Raw genomic sequence first — 22,500 nt, forward strand, 5'->3', positions numbered from 1 at the left:
AAAACGTATTTGACTTATGCACCGCTAACAGCACATATTAGTCAGTATTCCCACCGCTACAGTATGTGCTGAGTTCATGTACATTATGTTCCATTTGGAACTCGCTGCTAACACACTGAGCAGGTGAATCCAGGTGAATGTTTTGATCTCTCTTATGAGAGAAGACGGAGGTTGCTGTAAGTGGCTTACATCAGTGTTTCCCAAAGTGGCGTCCGGGCCCTACGGGTCCGTGATTCAGTTCCAGGGGGTCCCCAGCTAAATGATGGTTAGGAACCAAATTAACCCTTATGGGTCTGTAACTCTGTGAGAGTGTACAAATGGAACCAAAGTTTTTGTACACTCTCAGAGTTAAATCAACATTGATTTTACAATATAAATTGGGGGTCCCAGAGATATAAATGCCATTAAATGGGGGTCTGTAGACTAATATGCATGTCAAACTGGGGGTCCTTGAAATGTAACGGGTCCCTGGCATATCTTTTCAAGTGGGGGTCCGCATGCTAATGAGTATCATTTTGGGGGTCCTTGACATGAAATAATTTGGGAACCACTGGCTTACATGATGCATACGTAGAGATAAAGAGAAAAGGTGTTCATAGACTCATAGACCTTAAAAAAATGAGCGTAACATAATACAAGAACTAACGTTTTCTACATTTAGTATAACATGGAATGTCTACAGAAAAGAGCACGGGCGGTGTTGAGAGCACAGAAGGGCGACTCTGTGGTGGCAGCTGAATGAGGCACAGGGAAGGGAACAGGTTCCAGCGTCTGTTGGGGCTCGTCTTGCCAGCTCTTGACCTTTGACCTTTAGCTGTGATAGCTCAGGGGGCTGGATTGGGTGAGCTGGGCAATGATATACAGTAGATTAAAAACAAGGATACATATGCTGTAGGGAAATTGGATCATTCCTTGTATGGTATTTCTTTGTAAAATTCCCTAGCTTTTTTCTAAGCGCAATTTATGCTTGTACTTCAATCAGCTCATATTACAAAGGGAACAAGGGAACAAGCTTTGATTGGTAAGAAGCTTATATTATTTTTGTGTGCCTTTTTGAACGGGATTGTAATATACTTGTTCAAAATAACCTTTTACAATGACACATGGTATTACACTTGGTAAATGAGCTGTGAATGGCACATAAAATAGGCTGTATTATTTAACACACAAACCTTTCTGTAGCTACTAGCTACTGTCGTGAGACAGTACTACAACTTAATGTTGCCAAATTGTAGTTTTTCGTTATAAGATCATTTCACAGCTTGTGTCAATGGTATTGTTAGTATGTTCAGTCCAACGGTAACCATGCTGCTCCCAAGCTAGACATGTGGATGTGTTGAAGATGATGCATCCTTTTGAAGTGGGTAGCATCAAGAAGAAAAGATTGGGTAGGGTAGAACTGAGCTGAGGATTCATTTGAACTACTCAAGAGCTTTGTGACAGCTGTTATCACCAAGTGCTCAAAACCTGCTGAATGGTTCCAATTCCCTGTGAGCCTAGTTTGTGAGTTACATGTAATGTAATACATTTATCATATGACTATTTCAGCATTGGCAGTATTAAATGTACAGTATGCTGCAGAAGAGCACAAAAGCCTGGTTAGATGAAAGAACACTGGACTTAGATGTTATATGAATTAATGGCGTTGACCAAATGACTGATGGGTGTGTTTGTATTATATTTGATCATGTTAGCAGTTATTTTTGACAGACCTTCGCAAAAACAGTATAAAAGGCATGTTTACAATTACATCAGTGATGCGAGAAAGCCTTTCTTATTATTTATCTATTTATTCAACTTCCAAATCATCGAGAGGGAGATAGTACCTAATCATCACATTATTCATTCATCATTGCCAAACACTGTGAAGCAAGTGTTTATTCACAATCAATTAGTCATTCACTACAAAGATAATAACATACTATGGCATTATGCACACATTGAACATACAGTATAAGCTCTTGAGGGTTCTTTGTATGTGTGTTTGTTTTTTGGTGGCTCACGTTTTATACAAATGTCACCTCTCTTGTATGCATTCTTCTCAACACTGTGTCGGTTTCCAGTCAGGTTTTCCTGCCACGGTGCATGGATACACATCAGGGCTGTGAGTGCAGAGCGTACATGAAGCTCTGTTTGTACGCTTCTGTATTTACTCTCAGCATAAATATATACTGCCTCCAGGCACAAGAGCTTCACTTTTTCCTCGCCATCCTCTCACTACTTTGTAGAAGAAGAAAGAATACATAACCCCTCATTCTGCCAATCCACCATCAGCACCCCCCCCCCACCCCCTCCCCTCCTCCATGCCTGTTCTCCACCACATGCAGCCATGCACCACACAGTCTTGGGCAGCGCTCACATTTGTTTCAGGAAGACAGGAGCTAGGCACATAGATCCCCTTATTAGGCTTTGGGCCAACACAATGTGTTCAACATGGAGGGCCCCAGGCTGCCTTTTGCACACACACGACAAATGGGGAGGCAGGCAGGGGAAAACCTGGACAAGGGGCAGTGAGATAAGGCCACTACCAATCACTTGTGTTTGTTGTGGAAGTAATTGTGTCCTCGATGTTCTGGCATGAGCCTTGTGTGTTTAGGGCTGTTGTATATTTTTCCCATCCATGGGCAGATTTCCTGCTTCGATAGACAAAGTTGGCCTGTTTTTTTTTCTTCTGCCCTTCGCCAAAAATTTATCCATATAAGTTATTTGCTTTGAGACAAGATTGCCCTTTGGAATTTTGCCCCCCATTTAACCATTGGACCCTGGGCACAGACGGTCCATCACCCGTACATATATCCACTGTGGTGTGTGGAAACTCAATGACACAACTGTTCAACAGACTCCTGGCCTCCCGTTTCCCACACCCTCCTGGCCCCCTCAGAGATTTCAAGGTCAGGAAAGGGCACAGCCTGAGATTCCCTCCTTGGGAAGCAGCGTCACTGCTGAAAATGGACAGGGATGACAATCCTCTTCCACAATGTTGTACAACAGCCATCTACAGTATCTCTTTAAATTTGGATTAGTGAACTTTCATGGCTTCGGGGACAGTTGAGAGTTATCAGTGTTGCCGTCGACGGCCTTCAGTGGACTTGACAGGAGAGATGCAACAACGCGTCAGTTGAGGATTGACAGCCGAGGGGAAGCATTTTGGCTCCAGTGCACACAGATCAGCCTGGGCAGAACAGGACAATACTGGTGCGCACTGCACTGAACTTCCAACAGCTGAGCATTCGACGGTATGAGTGTGTAAATTTCAGAAGGGCGAGAGGCTGCAAGGGGCCATTGGAACAAAAGGTACCGTATGCGGGCAGCTGCCATCGCACCACCAGCAGCTTGTGATCTTTTTTTTTACACTTTTATTTAACCAGGTAGTCCCATTGAGATGGTAATCTCTTTTACACTCACAGATGAACACAAGGATCAGGATGAGGTGTTCGAATGTACTCAAGTGATGGACCTGACACACTGCATGATACAGAGACCCCCCCCACACACACACACACACACACACACACACACAGTCACACACATATCGTCACATCCATCTCACATCTCAGATGCCAGTATGGACACTGATGAATTGGCGCCAGTTGCTGAAGGCATATTAGGGCAAAGGGTGGTGTGGGAGGGGTTTAAGGGTGTGAGGGTTGGGGGCGGGGGTGACAAGGAGCAGCAGGGGATGGGAAGTCCAAAGAGACTGGTAGTTTGGGGAGGGGGTATCCAGAGGAAGGTGTAGCATGAGCAGTTGTCATTTCTACCCACTGATCGCGGGATGGCACATGTGCTGCTTTGAGTTGGAAACCACCCGATCAAGGATTACAAGCTTTTGTGATCTCTGAATTGGAATATCCTGCATTTGGATTTTTCTTCTTTAAGTAATTGGGAATCCAAGAAGCCTGGTGTTCTCTGTTTGCTTCAGAACAGTTTAATTGACCTGCTCTTTAAATTTGGACGGTAAGGGCAATTATTTCAAACTTTGGGTTTATATTATGAGTCAGTCTACTGTACCGTGACATAATGTGCTTGTAGTAATTTGTAATAATGTGCGTGGGTTAAATCCCTAAATCATCAGAAAATGTGTACTGTTGAAGTGTGACCATTCATGTTGCTTAGCAGGGCTAAAGTCAAAAAATAAATCCATGATTTTGGTGAAAGTACAGTACAAGACTGCCATCCCAAATGATGTCTTGTTAAAGAGTTCCTCGCTGTGCTTTGGACAGTTTCCGATCGGTCTAGGACATTATTGACTGCTGGTGCCTATGAGGGCTTTACGAGGTAGATAGCGAGGAGTGTGCAGTGACTTGCTGTTTGGCCTGTACCTCGTCAACCATGGATCTGACACCTCGCCTCACTCAGAAATCTGCTAATGGATTGCGGGAGCAAAGGTGGCTCTTGTGGTCTATATCTGCCTGTACAGGTATATATCCTCTGTAATAGCCATCACAACATAAACACATGGCTCTCCTAAACTACCGATCTGTCAAAGACGGTTAGAGAGCACTTTCTAAGTTAAGAATACGTTTGTTTTCTCAGAGGGAGCAAAACTAAATGTTTAGATCAGTTGTTCTCAACCTGTGGATCGGGGTGGGGTCCCCAGATGACAGCGAAGTGACAATTTAAAGACCCCTTTAATACCTTGACTGAAAGAAAGAAAGAAAGAAAGAATTCATCAAAAGTAATCAACAAACTATACTATAAAAACTGGTCAAACATTTGCCAAATTATACTATATTATAATATATATATTATTATATAACATTGTAAACATGTTTGTTGATGCTAGATCGTCTATTTTCACAATATTTGTGTCAAACAAAATGTAATGCATCAACTACTACATTCCAAGTGCTTCTAGGGTGGGGGTCCCCAGTTCAAATATGATTATTGTCTCCACCAGGCCGAAGGCATGGGGAGAGAGTATGTTTTGCACTCCGTCCGTGTGTGTGTGTGTGTGTCCGTCCGTCCGTCCGTCCGTCCTTCCTTCCTTCCGTCCGTCCGTTACCAGCTAATCTCCGGCACCGTTAACCCGGTCAATGCCAAACTTTGCACACACACTCCCTGGATGCCAACGATGAACCTCTGCCCCGCATTTTCCAGAACGGCCTGTTATAGCGCCACCATGAGGCAGCTTTTCACATTTTTACCTAAAACAGCACCGATCTGCGTGAAACGTTGCATGCACACTCCCTAGAGGCCAAGGACAAACCTTTGACCTGCATTTTCCGCATCTGCCTTTTATAGCGCCACCAGGAGGCCGACTTTTGTAAAACACATTTTTTGATATTACTCCTCCAGATTCTGTCCAAAAATCTCACAAATCGTTACACAGTATCTCTATGGTCATGTGCTCAAGTTGGATCTGTCCGATATTTCATATTCCATCCTAATTGGCTATAATTGGCTTTCACAGTTTGCAAGATTGCCCCGTTTTGAACAAAAGCCTCAAATCATGAACGCCGCATGCAATTTACGTGAAATCTTTCACACATTTTCTTACTAGGCTGAGGAATATATCCCACCCTTTTCACATTGGCCTGTTATAGCGCCACCAACAGGTTGATTTTTGCAAAACACATTTTTGGAACAAAATGCCTCAAGTCATCCAATTGCCATCAAAGGCAAACATGTTTATATTACTCCTAAACATTTTGCCAAACATCTCACACAGTCCTATCCTCCTGGTGGAGACATGTGCCCAGAAGGGCACTTTTTCTAGTTTTGCACTGTCGCGGCCTGAAAAGGTTGAGATCCACTGGTTTAGATCAGGGGTTCTCAATGTTTTTGACTGGGGACCCCTGGAAATGCTTTTTCCATGTCTCGCGACCCCCGCCCCGCCCCCCTCCACACCTCCAATACAAATTGACCACTACAATAACGAAAATAGATCATAAATAAATACTGAAACCAGATATAATCATTAAGGAAAGTTTATGCATGCACTATGTGTACTATGTAAACTCTTAATTTCCAGCCATTCAGTAAAATTGTTTTTGGGGGACCCCCCAAAATAGTTTGGCGACCCACCGGGGGGTCGCGACCCACGGGTTGAGAACCCCTGGTTTAGATGATTGTGAATCTGTTTTTCATGGTACGTAATTTGCTTACCGTGTAATAATTTCACAAATACCCCCCCCCTTTACCAAGTAGCAACAGAATGTCTACCTCGTGACCTTACTCATTTAAAAGCCATTCAAAGGGACATGGCAAGGACTCGTGTTTCTTTGAACAGCTGCTCTATCGCCGGCTGTTTGAAGGGAGTCTTCACGAGAAGACTGACCTAGCTTGATCACTTTAGATGTGGCTACTTTGAAAGTACTGTCCCTCAGCCAAAGAACGTCACAGTTCCCATTTAACCCACAGACTTGAAAGCGAGGGCTAATGTGCTCCAGGTTGTGACACGCTCTCGAGGCAGGGAAAGAGAAGAAAGTGGCATTGCGTACATGCACACACAACACAATCACATTTTTTGTATTTGCAGAGTACATTCAGGTTTCTCACTTAACGTACAGTGGTAATGTACGCACATTCCAACTTTACTAATGGCAGTGTGGCACCTGGAAAACCAGCAAAATGTTTGTGGTGAACATTCTGAAAAGGGCATGTATCTCAACACTGAACAAAAACATTCCAACAACTCACCTGCACTGGTAAAAAATAAATAAACATGAATGATACCATTCCATGATATATTTAGGTACAAGACAGCTATCTTGATCTTGCTTGTCTGCCTCTTTTGTAAAGGCTTTCATTGATGGGAACGTGTTCGACTGGTGATGATGCTCAGCGTTGTACACACGCAGATTCAGTCACACGCCCTCTCTCCTCAAATGTCACATTGATGTCCTCATTGTTTTATCCAGAGGGCATCTCTCTCTCTCTCTCTCTCTCTCTCTCTGTCTTTCTTTCTCTCTCTCTTTCTTTCCTTCTCTCTCTCTCTCTCTCTCTCTCTCAATCTTTTTCTCTCTGTCTTTTTCTTTCTCTCTTTCTTTCTTTCCTTCTCTCTCTCTCTCTCTCTCTCTCTCTCTCTCTCTCTCTCTCTCTCTCTCTCTCTCTCTCTCTCTGTCTTTCCTTCTCTCTTTCTTTCCATCCTCATTGGTGTGAATGTACATCTTCAGCTTCAACACGAATGTCTATTCAAACTGTGTTCTTAATCATCGGGTTGGCTTCACTAGGCCACCTGGCTCCTACCTAGCACTAGGCCAAATGGAACAAAAAATGATAGTCTCTCATTTTATGGGTTTCTTCTCAGAAATACTGAGAGTAAACAACAGCAATTCATTTTGCACATAACCAAAACAAAAAGGACAACACTTACACACGCACGCATGGCTACTTTGTATGCGCGCACACAAGCACACACACACTTCTTTTGTGGTTTTCTGACTTTTGTCCCGTCCATTGATTTCACTGAGCTGGGTAATTCCTGTATTACATTCTTCCAATGTGAGTGCATTTGATTTCTGTAATCCAAGTAGGCCAAGTTTGACCATGGCGCCAGCACAATGGTGCACAACAAAATAATAGCCTACTCAATATTGTGCACCTTCCTTCTTTTTGTGTCATCTAATTATCCAATAGCCACAGAGTCGCACCTTCCAGGGATGGGTGTGTCCTGTGTGGGCTGGTGTCACTGATGTAACCTGACAGGTCAAACCACATAGTCCACTCCTGTGACGCTATGACAGGGGCAAGCTTCATGTCAACAAGTATTGCGTTGACTGCCAGCCACCAGTTCTTTCTGGTCCACAAGTTTTCAGTTTAAGAAAGACGTGAAGGACAAAAGGGACCTTTGCCACGTGCGTGAGTGTGTGCACTATGTCCTTCTGAGTTTTTCCTTTTTTCTTTCTTTCTTTGTTTCTTTTTTTATTTGCTGTTTGTGTGCGATAAGCCATGAGTGTGAACATTAGATCTGTGACTTGCAGTGTCCTGTGTTATATACTGTTTGAGCTTATGTCTTTTTTTTGTCTTTTCTTTGGGTGCAGATGTGTGTGTGTTTATTTGTTTTTTTATGTGTGATTGACAGTGTGTGTGTGTGTGTGTGTGTGTGTGTGTGTGTGTGTGTGTGTGTGTGTGTGTGTGTGTGTGTGTGTGTGTGTGTGTGTGTGTGTGTGTGTGTGTGTGTGTGTGTGTGTGTGTGTGTGTGTGCGTGCGTGCGTGCGTGCGTACGTACGTGCGGGTAGACTGCAGTATTGACAGGGCCTGGCAGCGGGGGCGTGATTCACGAGCTGAGAGGCACGGATCTCCTTACTGCCCCTCCCAATCCTCCAGTTCTCCCAGCCCCCTCCGCTTAGAATTGCTGTACTTGCACTGCATTGGCTATCCCTAGTCCCCAAGACCTCTCCAAAGACCCACCCATGATTAGTTAAGAGGTTGTGGTGGTGGTGGTGGTGGTGGTGGGGGGGGCCTTCATATTCCACTGGCAGAGCTGGCACAATTTCACAGTCATAATTCAAGCTCCAGACGCAGGGCCAGCTCCCCTCTGTTCACCCATTGTCCCCTCATAAATTGCAAGCACTCCCGAGTTCAACTTTCTCTTGTACCTGTCAATCCCCTTGAGGCAGGTCTCTCCGAAGACATGTTTTTGCGGCGTGCAGCTTGAATGAGTGAGCAGACGGTCACCAGGCAGAGCTGTGCAGGATGGTTGCCCAGGAGCATGAGGCAACAGGCTGTAAATATCCCACAGCTGGTGCTGGCAGAACCCCCCCAAGGTTGGGGCACAAATGCAATCGAGTCCCTCCGGGTCAGATGAGGGAATTCAGTTGCTCAGCTTGAACCCCCATTTGTGTCTCTTGTCTGTTATGGTGACAGGCTAACTTGTCATATTGTTTCTCCTTCTAGTCTTACTGTCTTACTTATTGTTTGTTTATTTCCTGAAGTAGTTGTCAGTCCATCCTCCTGAGCAGTGGTGGAAAGTACATTTACTTAAGTACTGTTAAGTACAATTTTGATGTATTTGTACTTTATTAGAGTATTTACAATTTCCAGTACTTTTACTTCTAATCTACTACATCTCAGATCCAGATATTGTACTTTTTACTCTACTACATTTATGTGAAAACTTACTAGTTACTAGTTACTTTGTACAAAACATACACTAACCACATACATTTTGGCCATTTGTAAATTAGCCGATCTACAAGCTTACAATGCATTGCGATGCAATGCATTGTGAGCTTGTAGATCTGCTATGTTCAAAAGATTTTGTACAATTGATAACGTGAAATGGGACATTCTGCATAATGAGTACTTTTACTTTTGGTACTTTCACTCAAGTACATTTTGAATTCTGGACCTTTACTTTGTTATAAAAGAGTATTTCTATGTTTGATACTTTTACTTAAGTAAAATATTTGAGTAGTTCTTCCACCACTGCTTGTCAGTCCATCCTCTTGAGTACGTCTTATTGAGAGAGGCACATAGGCGAGGTACTAGAAAGTACGTCTTATTGAGAGAGGCACATAGGCGAGGTACTAGAAAGTACGTCTTATTGAGAGAGGCACATAGGCGAGGTACTAGAAAGTACGTCTTATTGAGAGAGGCACATAGGCGAGGTACTAGAAAGTACGTCTTATTGAGAGAGACACATAGGCAAGGTACTAGAAAGTACGTCTTATTAAGAGAGGCACATAGGCGAGGTACTAGAAAGTACGTCTTATTGAGAGAGGCACATAGGCAAGGTACTAGAAAGTACGTCTTATTGAGAGAGACACATAGGCAAGGTACTAGAAAGTACGTCTTATTGAGAGAGGCACATAGGCACGGTACTAGAAAGTACGTCTTATTGAGAGAGGCACATAGGCAAGGTACTAGAAAGTACGTCTTGTTGAGAGAGGCACATAGGCAAGGTACTAGAAAGTACGTCTTATTGAGAGAGGCACATAGGCAAGGTACTAGAAAGTACGTCTTATTGAGAGAGGCACACAGGCAAGGTACTAGAAAGTACGTCTTATTGAGAGAGGCACATAGGCAAGGTACTAGAAAGTACGTCTTATTGAGAGAGGCACATAGGCAAGGTACTAGAAAGTACGTCTTATTGAGAGAGGCACATAGGCAAGGTACTAGAAAGCCGGTAGAAGGTACTGGCAACATTTGCCAGGTGACACTACACTGCTGTCACTAGTCACTGTCTTTCTCGCTATACAAGTGGCTCAGAAAATCCATTCATTGATCGTTATGCATGGTGCAACTTTACCCAGCTACCTTTTATTTGGTTTTATCTGATTCTCCTCACATTTTGGTTGTATGGAAAGTGCGTGACAGTGCCATTTATTATCTGGTGTTTTGTCCATCACTTGAGTCCCCCCTCCCCCCCATCCCATCCCTCCCTGATTCTGATGACCGCTGAGATGCTGAATATTGTCATCGTATTGATCTGCCTGAACCTTAAACTGAGGGACAGATCTGTCATCTTGATAGCCTGCTTCAGAGGCCATGACACCAGTGTCTAGATGGAGACTGGTGGTCCTACATGAAACCTGAAGCCCCCGGGAGATCTGGAGGTGACTTGTGTAAGATCAGCCATGTCTGCCAATAACGTCTGCCAGCATACAGCAGATAATGTTACAGATACTGAGGTTGTAAATGTAGCCCCGCTCCCCAAAGAAACATACATAACATAAATATAGGTAATTTACTTCGCACACATCGACACCTACCGGTAATTTGGTTGGAAAGATTAACATTGCAACATACACTGTTTAGTGGACAGATTTATCAATAGCACTTTTACAGCCCAATTAATATATATGCTTGCCTGTACCATTTTCAGCATCGACTGAATAACCCTTAAAATATTAGTGGCACACTTTACCCTTTGCGCCATACAGGACAAGGTTAATGAGTGTTTGTGTAAGTACAGTGTAGACTGTTATGGATTGTGCAGTGGGGTTTTCTATGGAGCTGGCTGTGGTCAGCTCTGGCAGGCACTGGTGCTGAGTGGGAGAGGTGATGGATTTCTCAGCAGTGCTCTGGCCTGGCTCCAGCAGCCAACAACCCCCCACCAACCAACCTCCACCGTCAACCGTTATCTCCCTGCTCCAGGCTGCTATACTGCCACTTATACATTGGGACAGTAAGGATGGACATGCAGGAGGACACACACACACATATGCATGCACACACACACACACACACACACACACACACACACACACACACACACACACACACACACACACACACACACACACACACACACACACACACACACACAGTACAGAACAGAGAGAGAGAGAGGGCAGGACAGAGAGAGAGAGAGGGCAGGACACGATACAGACCATTATATTGAATTTTGTATATTATTGGCTGATATTTTCATTTCATAGATGTAGCATATCAGTATTTGAAATCAGCACAAAGACATTTCAAAACAATGACACTAAACTAAATATATGTCCAACTCCATTATACAATATCTGTTCAAGACTGCAGGGTTAAGAGCCATTACAAATCAAATTGTCATGCCCCGTAGTGCTATCTGACACAATATTCATATACTGGTCATGCTTATGACCACACACTCAATTGAGGCAGAGTGGCACATTTTACTGTAACATGTAATTTGAAAAAAGAATGTGTTAATAATGTATCCATGCATAAACTAATAATATGAATTTGACAGTGTATATGATGTGAGTAGTTTATTTTCTTTCTGTCGTGACTCAGTCAGGCCCTCGGTGCACCTCCACTGTAGTAGTTTATTTTCTTTCTGTCGTGACTCAGTCAGGCCCTCGGTGCACCTCCACTGTAGTAGTTTATTTTCTTTATGTCGTGACTCAGTCAGGCCCTCGGTGCACCTCCACTGCAGGCTGTGGCAGTCAGGCCCTCGGTGCACCTCCACTGACTCAGTCAGGCCCTCGGTGCACCTCCACTACAGGCTGTGACTCAGTCAGGCCCTCGGTGCAGCTCCACTGCAGGCTGTGACTCAGTCAGGCCCTCGGTGCACCTCCACTGCAGGCTGTGACTCAGTCAGGCCCTCGGTGCACCTCCACTGCAGGCTGTGACTCAGTCAGGCCCTCGGTGCACCTCCACTGACTCAGTCAGGCCCTCGGTGCACCTCCACTGACTCAGTCAGGCCCTCGGTGCACCTCCACTGACTCAGTCAGGCCCTCGGTGCACCTCCTCAGTCAGGCCCTCGGTGCACCTCCACTGCAGGCTGTGACTCAGTCAGGCCCTCGGTGCACCTCCACTGCAGGCTGGGGCACATTTGCCCAGTGGGAGGTTGGTTGCTGGCTCATGCAGTGCAGAGTACCACCTTACAGCTCGTGGCTTTCCTTTCCTTTCCACCCACATAGCCTGGATAGGAGTTTGAGGCTCTGAAATGCTTAACAGGCCCAGCAACAGATGTGGCGGATAACGATACTGACCAACATTTTCTAACTGTTCTTTTGTGGATTTAATCTTTGTCGGGGGCTGCTCCAGGGCTGTGACCTAGAATGCCCTCTTTGATGCTTAGCTGTCATATTTTTACAATGATAGCATTATTTTCCACCATGTAATATAATAATATTATAGATAATAAAAACAAAGCAAGGAATAAAAGGGTTTTTTAGGGGTGACTAATATCTAAGAAGAAATGTAATGTATAACAATAACCATAATTATTCTAATTATGGTTATTGTTATTTTCATCCTTGTTGTTTTTTATTCCCCTAGACATAATTGTTTGTACAAATATCATTACAAGCATTTAACAACAGTACATAACTAGATCAATATCAACAAAGGACAGGCAACATTATAATATCACATCTTCTCTTCAAATAATATTTTGCTCTCTAGAGAAATCTGGTGGATTTATCCTTGAATATTAGCCTATAATGTAGGGCAGACTAACAAACAAAATGTATTCTATGATATCTCTCAAAAACATTCAGATTTCCTTCCCAAAATGGGGTAAAGAATCTAAATATTCAGATGTGTGAAATTACCTGGATCATCTGTACAATATCAGTACAATATGTACAATCTCACATCATACAATCTCAGTACTAATTTTCTTTTATTTTTTTGGAGATTTGTTTCATGTAACTGCAAAATAGACAAATATTGTACTGAACTGTTTTATACTGTTTTTGGTTGTCGTATGCTAGATTCCTACCTGCAGTTCATATCCATTGGTGTACCTCAGGATTATCCAGGCTTGATGTAAAATCTGTAATTAGTCTGTTTGTCTTGTCCAGAGCATCTCTGTCACTCTTCCTTGCTCAGTGAGGCAGCAGACACACTCCAGACCCCCTGCCTTCCATGTGAGAGCAGATACTCTGTCTGACATCAGACATGGGAAGTGAGCTCCAGCAACATGAAGGGTAAAAGGTCGAGACTTGACCACCCCAAGCAGATAAAGCTGCCTTTTCATGTGCAATCAGCCCACAGCCTAAATACAAATCACACCAAAGTGCTGCCTTGTTTGAACTGCAGACCAATGCTTACAAGAAACTGGAACAGTTTTTCAGTCGGCTGTTAACGAGTGCTACTGAGTGGTTATGTGCACACACACCTTGTACTAGTACAACATTTTGATACAGCTGTATTTCATGAATATTGAAGCCATTGTGATCTCCTTGTCCGTCCCTCATGGGCAAAATAGTCCTTGTCAAGAATTCCCTTGTACAATCAGAGGTCATCCTTGCAGTTCTTTTATCAAGGTTTCTACAAAACAATTATGACACCCAAAACTAACGACCTCCCCGCTGTCCTTTCTCTCACTTGCAAGCAGTGTATAATTCATGTAGAAAACTCATCATCCGGGCTAAACAAATTGCATTCACTCGAAGCAAGTGTGCACTAGAGCTGTCACAAGCTCACGACAAGCTTGCGCTGTGAGCTTGTTGATCTGCTATATCCACCATATTTTGAAAATGTTTAAAAATGTATGAACATTTTTCACATTGAAACGATTATGACATAATTCTAATATAATAATTGTGACAGGCCTAGGGTGCACACAGCCACAAAAAAGGAAAACAACTCTCTTTTATGTAAGAGAATTTGTACATTCTTTGTTTCACTAGAATGAACGTAAATTGTGGGCGTTAATATTTCCACTGATCTCCCAGGTATGGGGAATGCAAGCAATGTGGTAGAGTTGGTTGGTATGGTGTCTGCACTCAAGGCTTTCCAGATGCTCTGGTTCTATTGCAGTGACTCTGCACCCACTGTCATGTGGCTGCGTGTGTGTGTGTGTGTGTGTGTGTGTGTGTGTGTGTGTGTGTGTGTGTGTGTGTGTGTGAGTGTGTGTGTGAGTGTGTGTCTACACACAGTCTGGATGTATATATAGAGAGCTATTTTTAAGGCTGAACCACAAATAGTAGTAGTGGGGTTTATAAACGGGCCTTTGCTTCTGTTGCCATTCCTCGGTCGCTGCCGTCTGTTTGTTCATTCATGAGTTTGCATGTATATGTATATGCACAGACACTCTGAGGGCCTTTTCCTTTGCCCTTTCCCTTTTTAAAATTTAAATTCCTAATGTATCCTTTCTGTGTTTTTATTAAGAGATCCTTGCATATATCACAACCCCACCCCTTATTTCATGGTTAGTTAAATATACCATCTTGAATTAGACGTGTTTTTCTAGCCTATCTTTCGCAGCGTCACATATAATTTAGCAAATGCACTGGAGTTTAACTAACAGCGCATAATGTTCATTGTTATTACCGGACCTAATACCCAATCTGTGAATATCATATTATTGGGGGCTCACCCGGCCCAAGCAGGCTAATCATGGGCCACGGGGTTGGGTACAGGGTGCTCGGCACTCCGCTCTGCTCTGCCTTCGATTTGGGAACCACATGCGGCATGTCAGTCGGGCCAGGCCGGGCAGCCAGTTGCCGTGGGCAACTGGCGGATCAGTGATGTGGCGGTGATGCCTCTAATGAAGCTGACACAGCACAGCCTCCCTCCATACAGGCCCCCGGGGGTCTCCTGCTCCGTAGTGTGCGGCACAATTCAGCCCCCACTCCTCTCACACACACACACACACACACACACACACACACACACACACACACACACACACACACACACACACACACACACACACACAGGTAACACTAACCCCCCAAACTACGTATCTTTTCCACTAATTTGATGGTGCAGAACTCTTCTTGAAAGGGTTAAGGCTAAGACGATGTTGATAGAAACCAAAGTGGGTCACGTTAGACAAACAATGCCTCTTTCCCCTTCTCTGAGCGTATGAGTCTGATGAATCACTCTCCTCTGTTTTCCAGGAGTTCCAGCAGAAGTCAAGAAAGGCGGGGGTTAGAGGAACCAAGTTCAGCCGGAGAGTGGATAAGCTACAAAGGACCATGGTCTGAAAAGGGCACTGCACATCAACCCCATTATTTCTGTCCTCCGCCTCCCTTTTTTTTATTTTAGTCTACGGGGGTAAGAGAGCCTCCAGCCCAGCTGCTTCAGACAGGTGGAGCAGAGAGGAAGAGAAGCCTCGACACGGACCCCAAGACACCAACAAAAGTCAGCGCCTACTTGGCACCAACCAGAGCAGCCACCTCAGAGCCCTCTCAGGACAGCTGTGACCTCTGACCTCACCACGCCCCCTTCCATTGCCCCTCCCACCGCCACACCGGAACGATGGGGAGGAAAAAGATTCAAATTCAGCGGATCACCGATGAACGCAACAGACAGGTTGGTGTGTGTGTGTGTGTGTGTGTGTGTGTGTGTGTGTGTGTGTGTGTGTGTGTGTGTGTGTGTGTGTGAGACCCTCAGGTGAATAATATTCCCACAAGGATGTGTGCTGTTTGTTACTGTTTGCATGTCCCATGCAACGTCACATGACTTGATGTTGAGCGATCCAAAGTGTCACAGCAGAACAATGGTATCATGTTTTATGGAGATCATGTGACTCTGCATGGGATTCTCAGTCGTGTTTCAGTGAAAACACAGAAAGTGTGAAATTCTTCAAAAAAATGCTCCGGTTACATCACAGCATTGTTGCACAGGATGAAAGGGTAAACGATCCATCTAAAATGATTCAACTGGTAAATGGGCTTTGCTCCATTGAGCAGATTGAGTAATGGATTTGAAGTGCCTGCCTTCCAAAAGAGAGAGAGAGACAGACAGACAGACAGACAGACAGACAGACAGACAGACAGGCAGACAGACAGGCAGGCAGGCAGGCAGGCAGGCAGGCAGGCAGGCAGGCAGGCAGGCAGGCAGACAGACAGACAGACAGACAGACAGACAGACAGACAGACAGACAGACAGACAGACAGACAGACAGACAGTCTGCAGAGCATATTGTGCACTATTAGCTTTTGCACATAACCACCAAGATATTACAACCGTTGAGAGAGAGAGAGAGAGAGAGAGAGTGAGGAGGGGCTGCAAGTTAAGACACTAGTAGACCCAAGGGCCTGAAATTAATCCTCATTTTTTTCCCTCATAAATCTTAAAAGGTTTCATTTCCATACAGGAGACAAAACTCTGCCTCCAGGGTTTCAAGCAGTATGGTGGTGCGTTATTCAGCAGTGCACAATCAGGCTGGGAACATGAAACGATCTCTGATGGGAGACAATTCTGTTTAATGGAGCTCGCACTGGTATCAGGTGGCAAGAGTATTTGTCAATGGTGGCTGAGGTAATGTTCTGTCTAGTTTATACCGCCATACTTCCAGGATCAAATGCTACCTTTTGACCAGGGTCATGCTTTTCCAACATAGCAGTGAGTTTATTTATATTTTTTATGCTCTATCATTCCATTCACAGTGACTTGAGCCAGTGTTTGTGCAAATGCATTATTATAATGTGTTAAACAAACGTTTGTTTTGTCTTTTGGATACAGTAGACCTTTTAATGCAACTGTAGAATGAGCCCAAATTCATAGTATGGAGTTACATTTAAACTTCTCTCAAGATTTTGCTGTTTATATGATAGAGAAGGGAAGAAGGGTCAAAAAGGGAGAATATTTGTCACGTGCTTCCTGTTTTGTTGTTGTGTTGTTGAGCTTCTGTGTACTTGAAGTAGTCTGTCACTCGTGTCTGAGTTGACTCTAAGGCTGTTTATAAGCAGTTAAGCACTAAATAAATTCAGATTGGAGGAAGACCCAATACAAATATTCAGTTGAAGGTTTGTAGCTGTTATAAGTTGAACAGTGCTTTATAGAGAATAACTAAGGCTGGACATTGTTGGCAATGTTTTTTTTTGTTTTGTTTTTCTTTACTTATAATTGTTATCCCACGATTTTGCAATTTCACCCAGTGTCAATTATCTAATGTAATCCTGGGCGCTACACTTCCTCTGCTAACCTGGGGAGGCAGCGGACTGACCTCATGCTTCCTTCTATGCATGAGGAGTCCAAGCTGCTTCTTTTCAACTGACAGGGAGTAGTTTCCCCGGCCGGACGTAGCACGTGGAAGGAACACGTTATTCCGACCAGTTCCTTTCCCCTCCATCAGGCGCCCCGCCCCGGCTGGCCAGGGGGAGGTAGTTTAGAGACCAGGATTACTGCATGTTTTTTGTGAGGGTACCTACCCTAGGGGGCACGGGGATAACATCGTTGGCAATGTTTTGATGCCAATATCACTTTCCTATAGCCAGGTCCACACTGCCCCGACGATCGTCTGTCGCCAGTCGCGAGACTATGAATATTAAGCTATGTTACAGGACAACTAGCCCAAAGTCGCTTATAATAAGCAGACCTGGCAACACTGCAAACCAGTGCTTTCTGCAATTTGCATGGTGGAAAATAATGTTTCGTCGGCAGACTGTCTTTGTGCAGATAAAAAATGCTAGTCTGTTGCAATATAAGAGTTTTAAGTAGTCTTTGACTGGTCTGGACAAGTTTCCTCGGTCTGGAGTCACCTTAACACTTCTCAGCACAATGAAGAAAAGTAAGAATCAGTAAAAACGTGACGAACAATCTTGTGCAAGCTATTCAAAAAGGTGTCATGTTATTATATAACAGATTACACTTTTCTATTTGATATTTGTGTTCATTTCCTTTTCTTTTTAAATCACAGTGTTGGAGAAAAGATATATATTTTTAATCTGGGGTATTCAAACTTTGACTAGCTTTTATAAGCTAATGATTCAATGAAAACAAAACAATTACACATTATCATCTGAATAGGTAATTTAACTCAACGTGTAAAAATGTACATATTTTACTGTGTATGACAAATTAGGTCAATAGCGAATGACACAGATGTGGTACAAAAGTGAGAACAGCATTGTGGTTCCCGATGGTTTGGGTCACATGACTGCAATCATGCATGTGCGCACGCACGCACGCACGCACGCACACGCACACGCAACTGTGACCTGCTCACTGCCTATAAACCAATCATCTCTCAGATCATCAGACACTGGCCTCATAACTGTACCTGGAATAAAACCTAAATTTGGTGAAGGTGCATAGTCACTGGTCCTTCTCTCTGGAACAAACTAACTGATCACCTGAGTGACATCTGCGTCCTCTATAAAGCTGGTTTAAGAGGCCGGGTCCACAGAGAACGCCTTTTGAGCTGAGGAGCACTCTAGATATCATGTCCATAGCGCTCACACACAGCGTGATGCCGGCATTGTTCGAACATGAACCAGTGAGGCGCTCAGTGCTCAAACATTGTCATCTGCTTTATTAGCACAAATTGCTTAGCTAAAACAACGTAAACAAGGGCTTCTCATGACTGTGTTAATGTTAACAATTCAACTTCGGGTCGTAAATTACCGCGTTGTCAGACACAGCCAAAAGTTGAACTGTTTCCAGCTTGAAGCGCTTCTTCAAAAAACGCTGGGCGCCGGGAACGCTGAATCGCGATGCTTGGACACTGGGAAGAGGAGCGCAGCAGCGCAACTTTAGAAATGCATGGCAGACTGCCGCTGCAAAGTGCCAACTGAGAAAATGTGTATGTTGACCTTTTCAACCGAATGGTTGACCTAATGGTCTTGGAAGTGTCGTAGAAATTTGGTCTCTAATGCAAAAGACCCAGGTTTGAAACTGGGGTAGGACATAAAGTTGCAGATTGCAGCTTCCTAGACTGTTAGTGTTAGTCTTATCTGTGTGTTTGTGTGTGTGTGTGTGTGTGTGTGTGTGTGTGTGTGTGTGTGTGTGTGTGTGTGTGTGTGTGTGTGTGTGTGTGTGTGTGTGTGTGTGTGTGTGTGTGTGTGTGTGTGTGTGTGTGTGTGTGTGTGTGCGCGTGCGTGCATGCGTACGTGTGTTCACTGTATAGGTAGAGTGGGGGGGAATATGTGGATGCATGGGTTTTATAAATGTAAGTGGGTACTTTATGTTGTACTTTGTATACACAGTATCTGTATATGTCCTTGTTTGTCTGTAATGTGAAGCTCTGAGTTTACTGTGTCTGAAATGGGCTATATAAATTTGACTTGACTTAACTGTCCTTTTCTCTCTGTACTGAGGCTGTTTTATTCTTCAGTTGCCATTGGTTACCTCACACTTCTATTCTTAATGTCAATTACTAGGAGCTTATTTATGGCGGTGTTTGCATCAAAAACACAAGAACCAGCGTTAGTAGGCCTACCTGGCAGGAAAGAACCCAATGCACAAAATTAACAGCAAAATGTAGAGGTGTTGGTTCTGTTTTGACTTTTTAGAGAGGATGAGTGATCTTATAATATTTGTGGTGTTACAGTTAGTCGCAGCGCACTACATGACACCAATTGTCCCACTGTCACCTTGTCACCTTCTATTCATTACCCTCTTCAAGCCGACACCTACAGTTTTTTTTTTCTTTTTTCATTTTCTCCATATTCTGACACTGTTGAGTACTACTGCTCTCACCGTTCATGTGTATGTGTACAACAGGGAGAGAGAGAGAGACAGAGAGATACAGTACAGTGAGATATATAAAGATGAAAGAGAAAAACAAAGAGAGAAATAGAGTGAGGTGAAAAAAGCGAGAGAAACAGAGGGACGATGATTGTAGGAGTGTGTGATGAGGTGGGAAATGGGGGTGGAGCGCACGTGGGGGCGGGGCGGGGAGGGGTGGGATGTGGTAGACGGTTGCCAATGGATACGACCCCAATATAATTTGATTTGTGGCAGCGGGAAGCAATGACTGAGTGAAAGTGTGTGTGGTGCTGGGGGGGGGGGGGGGGGGGGGGGGGGTGAGGAGGGATGGAGGGTGTGAGAGAAAACGAAGGAGAGAATAGAGAGAGAGGAGCGAGAAGAGGAGAGGAATAGAAAATGAGGACGAGAAAATGTGAGACAGCGGAAGGAAAGAAGAGGGAAGGAATAAGGGAGGAGGAGGAGGAGGAGGAGGGTGGGCTGCCTCGTGCCCCACAGAGAGACATCAGTGTAACATGGCGGGTGCTGAAGCAATTAGAAAGAGAGAGGAGGGGAGAGAGGAGAGATGGATGGATAGGGTGGGTGAAAGAGAGATGGAGACAAGGTCTCACATGGCAGCTGTCGTGTCAATCGGTCTTTCTCTCTCTCAATCTCACCAGGTCTATCTCTCTCTCTCTCTCTCTCTCTCTCTCTCTCTCTCTCTTTCTCTCTCTCCAATCTCTTAACTCACTCCCCCCCCCCCCCCCCCCCCTGTGTGTGTGTGTGTGTGATCCAACCAATTGAAACCAAACAAAGCCAAATCGCCCTGTATCGTGAATGCCACCCAGTGCACCAGAGGAGCACTAATGAAAACGACCAATAAGCACGGTGGGACTCACCGACCCCACCAGTGACGCCTTTAATTAACCAGAGCTGTGTTACCGCAACACCGCTGTCTGTCTTTTGATGTGATGTTTGTTCACACTTTGAGTGCCTCTCAAAGATCTGTGTGTGAGTGTGTGCATGTCGGTGCACACAAGAGTGTGCATGTGTGTGAGACAGAGAGAGAGAAAGAGGAAGAGATTGATTTTAAGTTGTGTTATGATTCTCTTTAAAGGAGTCTGTCTACTGTTCCATATTCTCTTACGTACTGCATCACACACACACACACACACACACACACACACACACACACACACACACACACACACACACACACACACACACACACACACACACACACACAAACACAAACACAAACACACTACCACCACATATACACTACCACCCCCAATATTAAATTACTTTTCTTTTCACCCTCCCTACCTCTGTCTGTCTGTCTGTCTGTCTGTCTGTCTCTCTGTCTGTGTGTCTGTCATCCCAAGGTGACGTTCACAAAGAGGAAGTTTGGTCTGATGAAGAAAGCCTATGAGCTCAGTGTGTTGTGCGACTGTGAGATCGCCCTCATCATCTTCAACCACTCCAACAAGCTGTTCCAGTACGCCAGCACAGACATGGACAAGGTTCTGCTCAAGTACACCGAATATAATGAGCCCCACGAGAGCCGGACAAATGCTGACATCATTGAGGTAAAGCGTGGGGGAGAGGCGTGAGCAAAGAAAGGGGAGGGGGGAGGAGGGGGATAAGTGTTACAGAGAGATTCAATTCCATGCTAAATGACAAGCCGTTAACCCCGTGGGACTTTGTCAGGATGTCAATGATAATGCTGTGGTTTTGTTTGGATGGGTATGCCGTTGGCTACTATGATTTTATCTTATTATTCCTGTATGGAGCAAGAGGGCGGGCGTTGATTTGTTGTTTATTGACTTGTTATGATGTTATAAAGTTACGTCAGAGAATATTGTTCATCCTGTCTAGTCAAGACCATTTTAATTCAGTGCTGTTAAGTCTCTCATCCTAGTCAAGTGAAGTATAATCCAAACTGCCTCAAGTCCACTCCATTCAAAGCCATTCCAGGACAGTTTAGTATTTTTTTCTTTTTTTTTAACCCCATTTTTCTCCCGAATTTAGACATTATGACAATTGATTCCTCCCCACACCCTGCCGTTGTCTGTATCCTATTGGCTCACCAGGCTCACCTACCAGTGAGGAGCCCCCGCTGGGAGGACGTAGAGCCTTCGTTCTACTCCTCCCGCCCAACACTCTCTGCTGACAGGTGCCGCCCCAGCCTGTAGGGTTACGTGCAGTAACAATTATCACCCTCCCTGTCCAGCAGCTTCCCTCCCCCGAACGCAGGCCAATGTTCATGTAGTAGACGCTCGACAAAGCTGGTGGTGGGCAGGTACTTTACGCCACCCGAGAGCGACAGTTTAGTCCCAAGTCCAGTGCAGTCTAGTTTCAAATGAGTTCCGTCTACTCCAGTCCATTCTAATATGTTTGGAGCCATTGCCTGGCCTGATGCCTGGCAGCATGCAGAGAGGACAGGCATACACAGTAAAATCCTCCGTGTTCATTTCACTCTGAAAGTGTAATGAATGGTACAAATACACAGTTTTTATGTGCTCAGAGTAATATTAACACCGAGGGTTTTGTTGTGTAGGGACAGCTGGACCTCCTGTCACCTCCCCCTGGCCTTGGCCACATCAATACCCAGAGTCTCGCCCAACAACAACAAGCCAAAGGGAACACGCCTGGAACCAATGGCAATAGTACTGGCACAAAATGGCCACCATTTGAGAATTCATCTATCTATGGTCCTTTATTTATTCATGTACTGCTGAAAAAAGCTGCACTGGAACC

General features: G+C 44.5%; 1 protein-coding gene across 13 annotated transcripts in view; it reads left to right on the plus strand.

Moving 5' to 3' along the window:
* The window catches only part of mef2d (myocyte enhancer factor 2d), a 78,980-nt gene that overhangs the window by 16,182 nt on the left and 40,298 nt on the right, over positions 1-22,500 (plus strand). For 12 of the 13 annotated variants that reach the window (XM_079504434.1, XM_079504442.1, XM_079504440.1 and 9 more), the window contains exons 1-3: positions 3,722-3,954; positions 15,228-15,642; positions 21,126-21,329. In XM_079504434.1, the coding sequence (XP_079360560.1) occupies positions 15,589-15,642; positions 21,126-21,329 (258 nt within the window). In that variant the 5' untranslated portion in view covers positions 3,722-3,954; positions 15,228-15,588. Of the gene's footprint in view, positions 1-3,721; positions 3,955-15,227; positions 15,643-21,125; positions 21,330-22,500 lie in introns of those variants that run through there. The other variant, XM_079504439.1, reaches the window with a different exon arrangement.

Source organism: Electrona antarctica (genome assembly GCF_951216825.1).
Source record: "Electrona antarctica genome assembly, chromosome: 6".
Classification (NCBI taxonomy): Eukaryota; Metazoa; Chordata; class Actinopteri; order Myctophiformes; family Myctophidae; genus Electrona; species Electrona antarctica.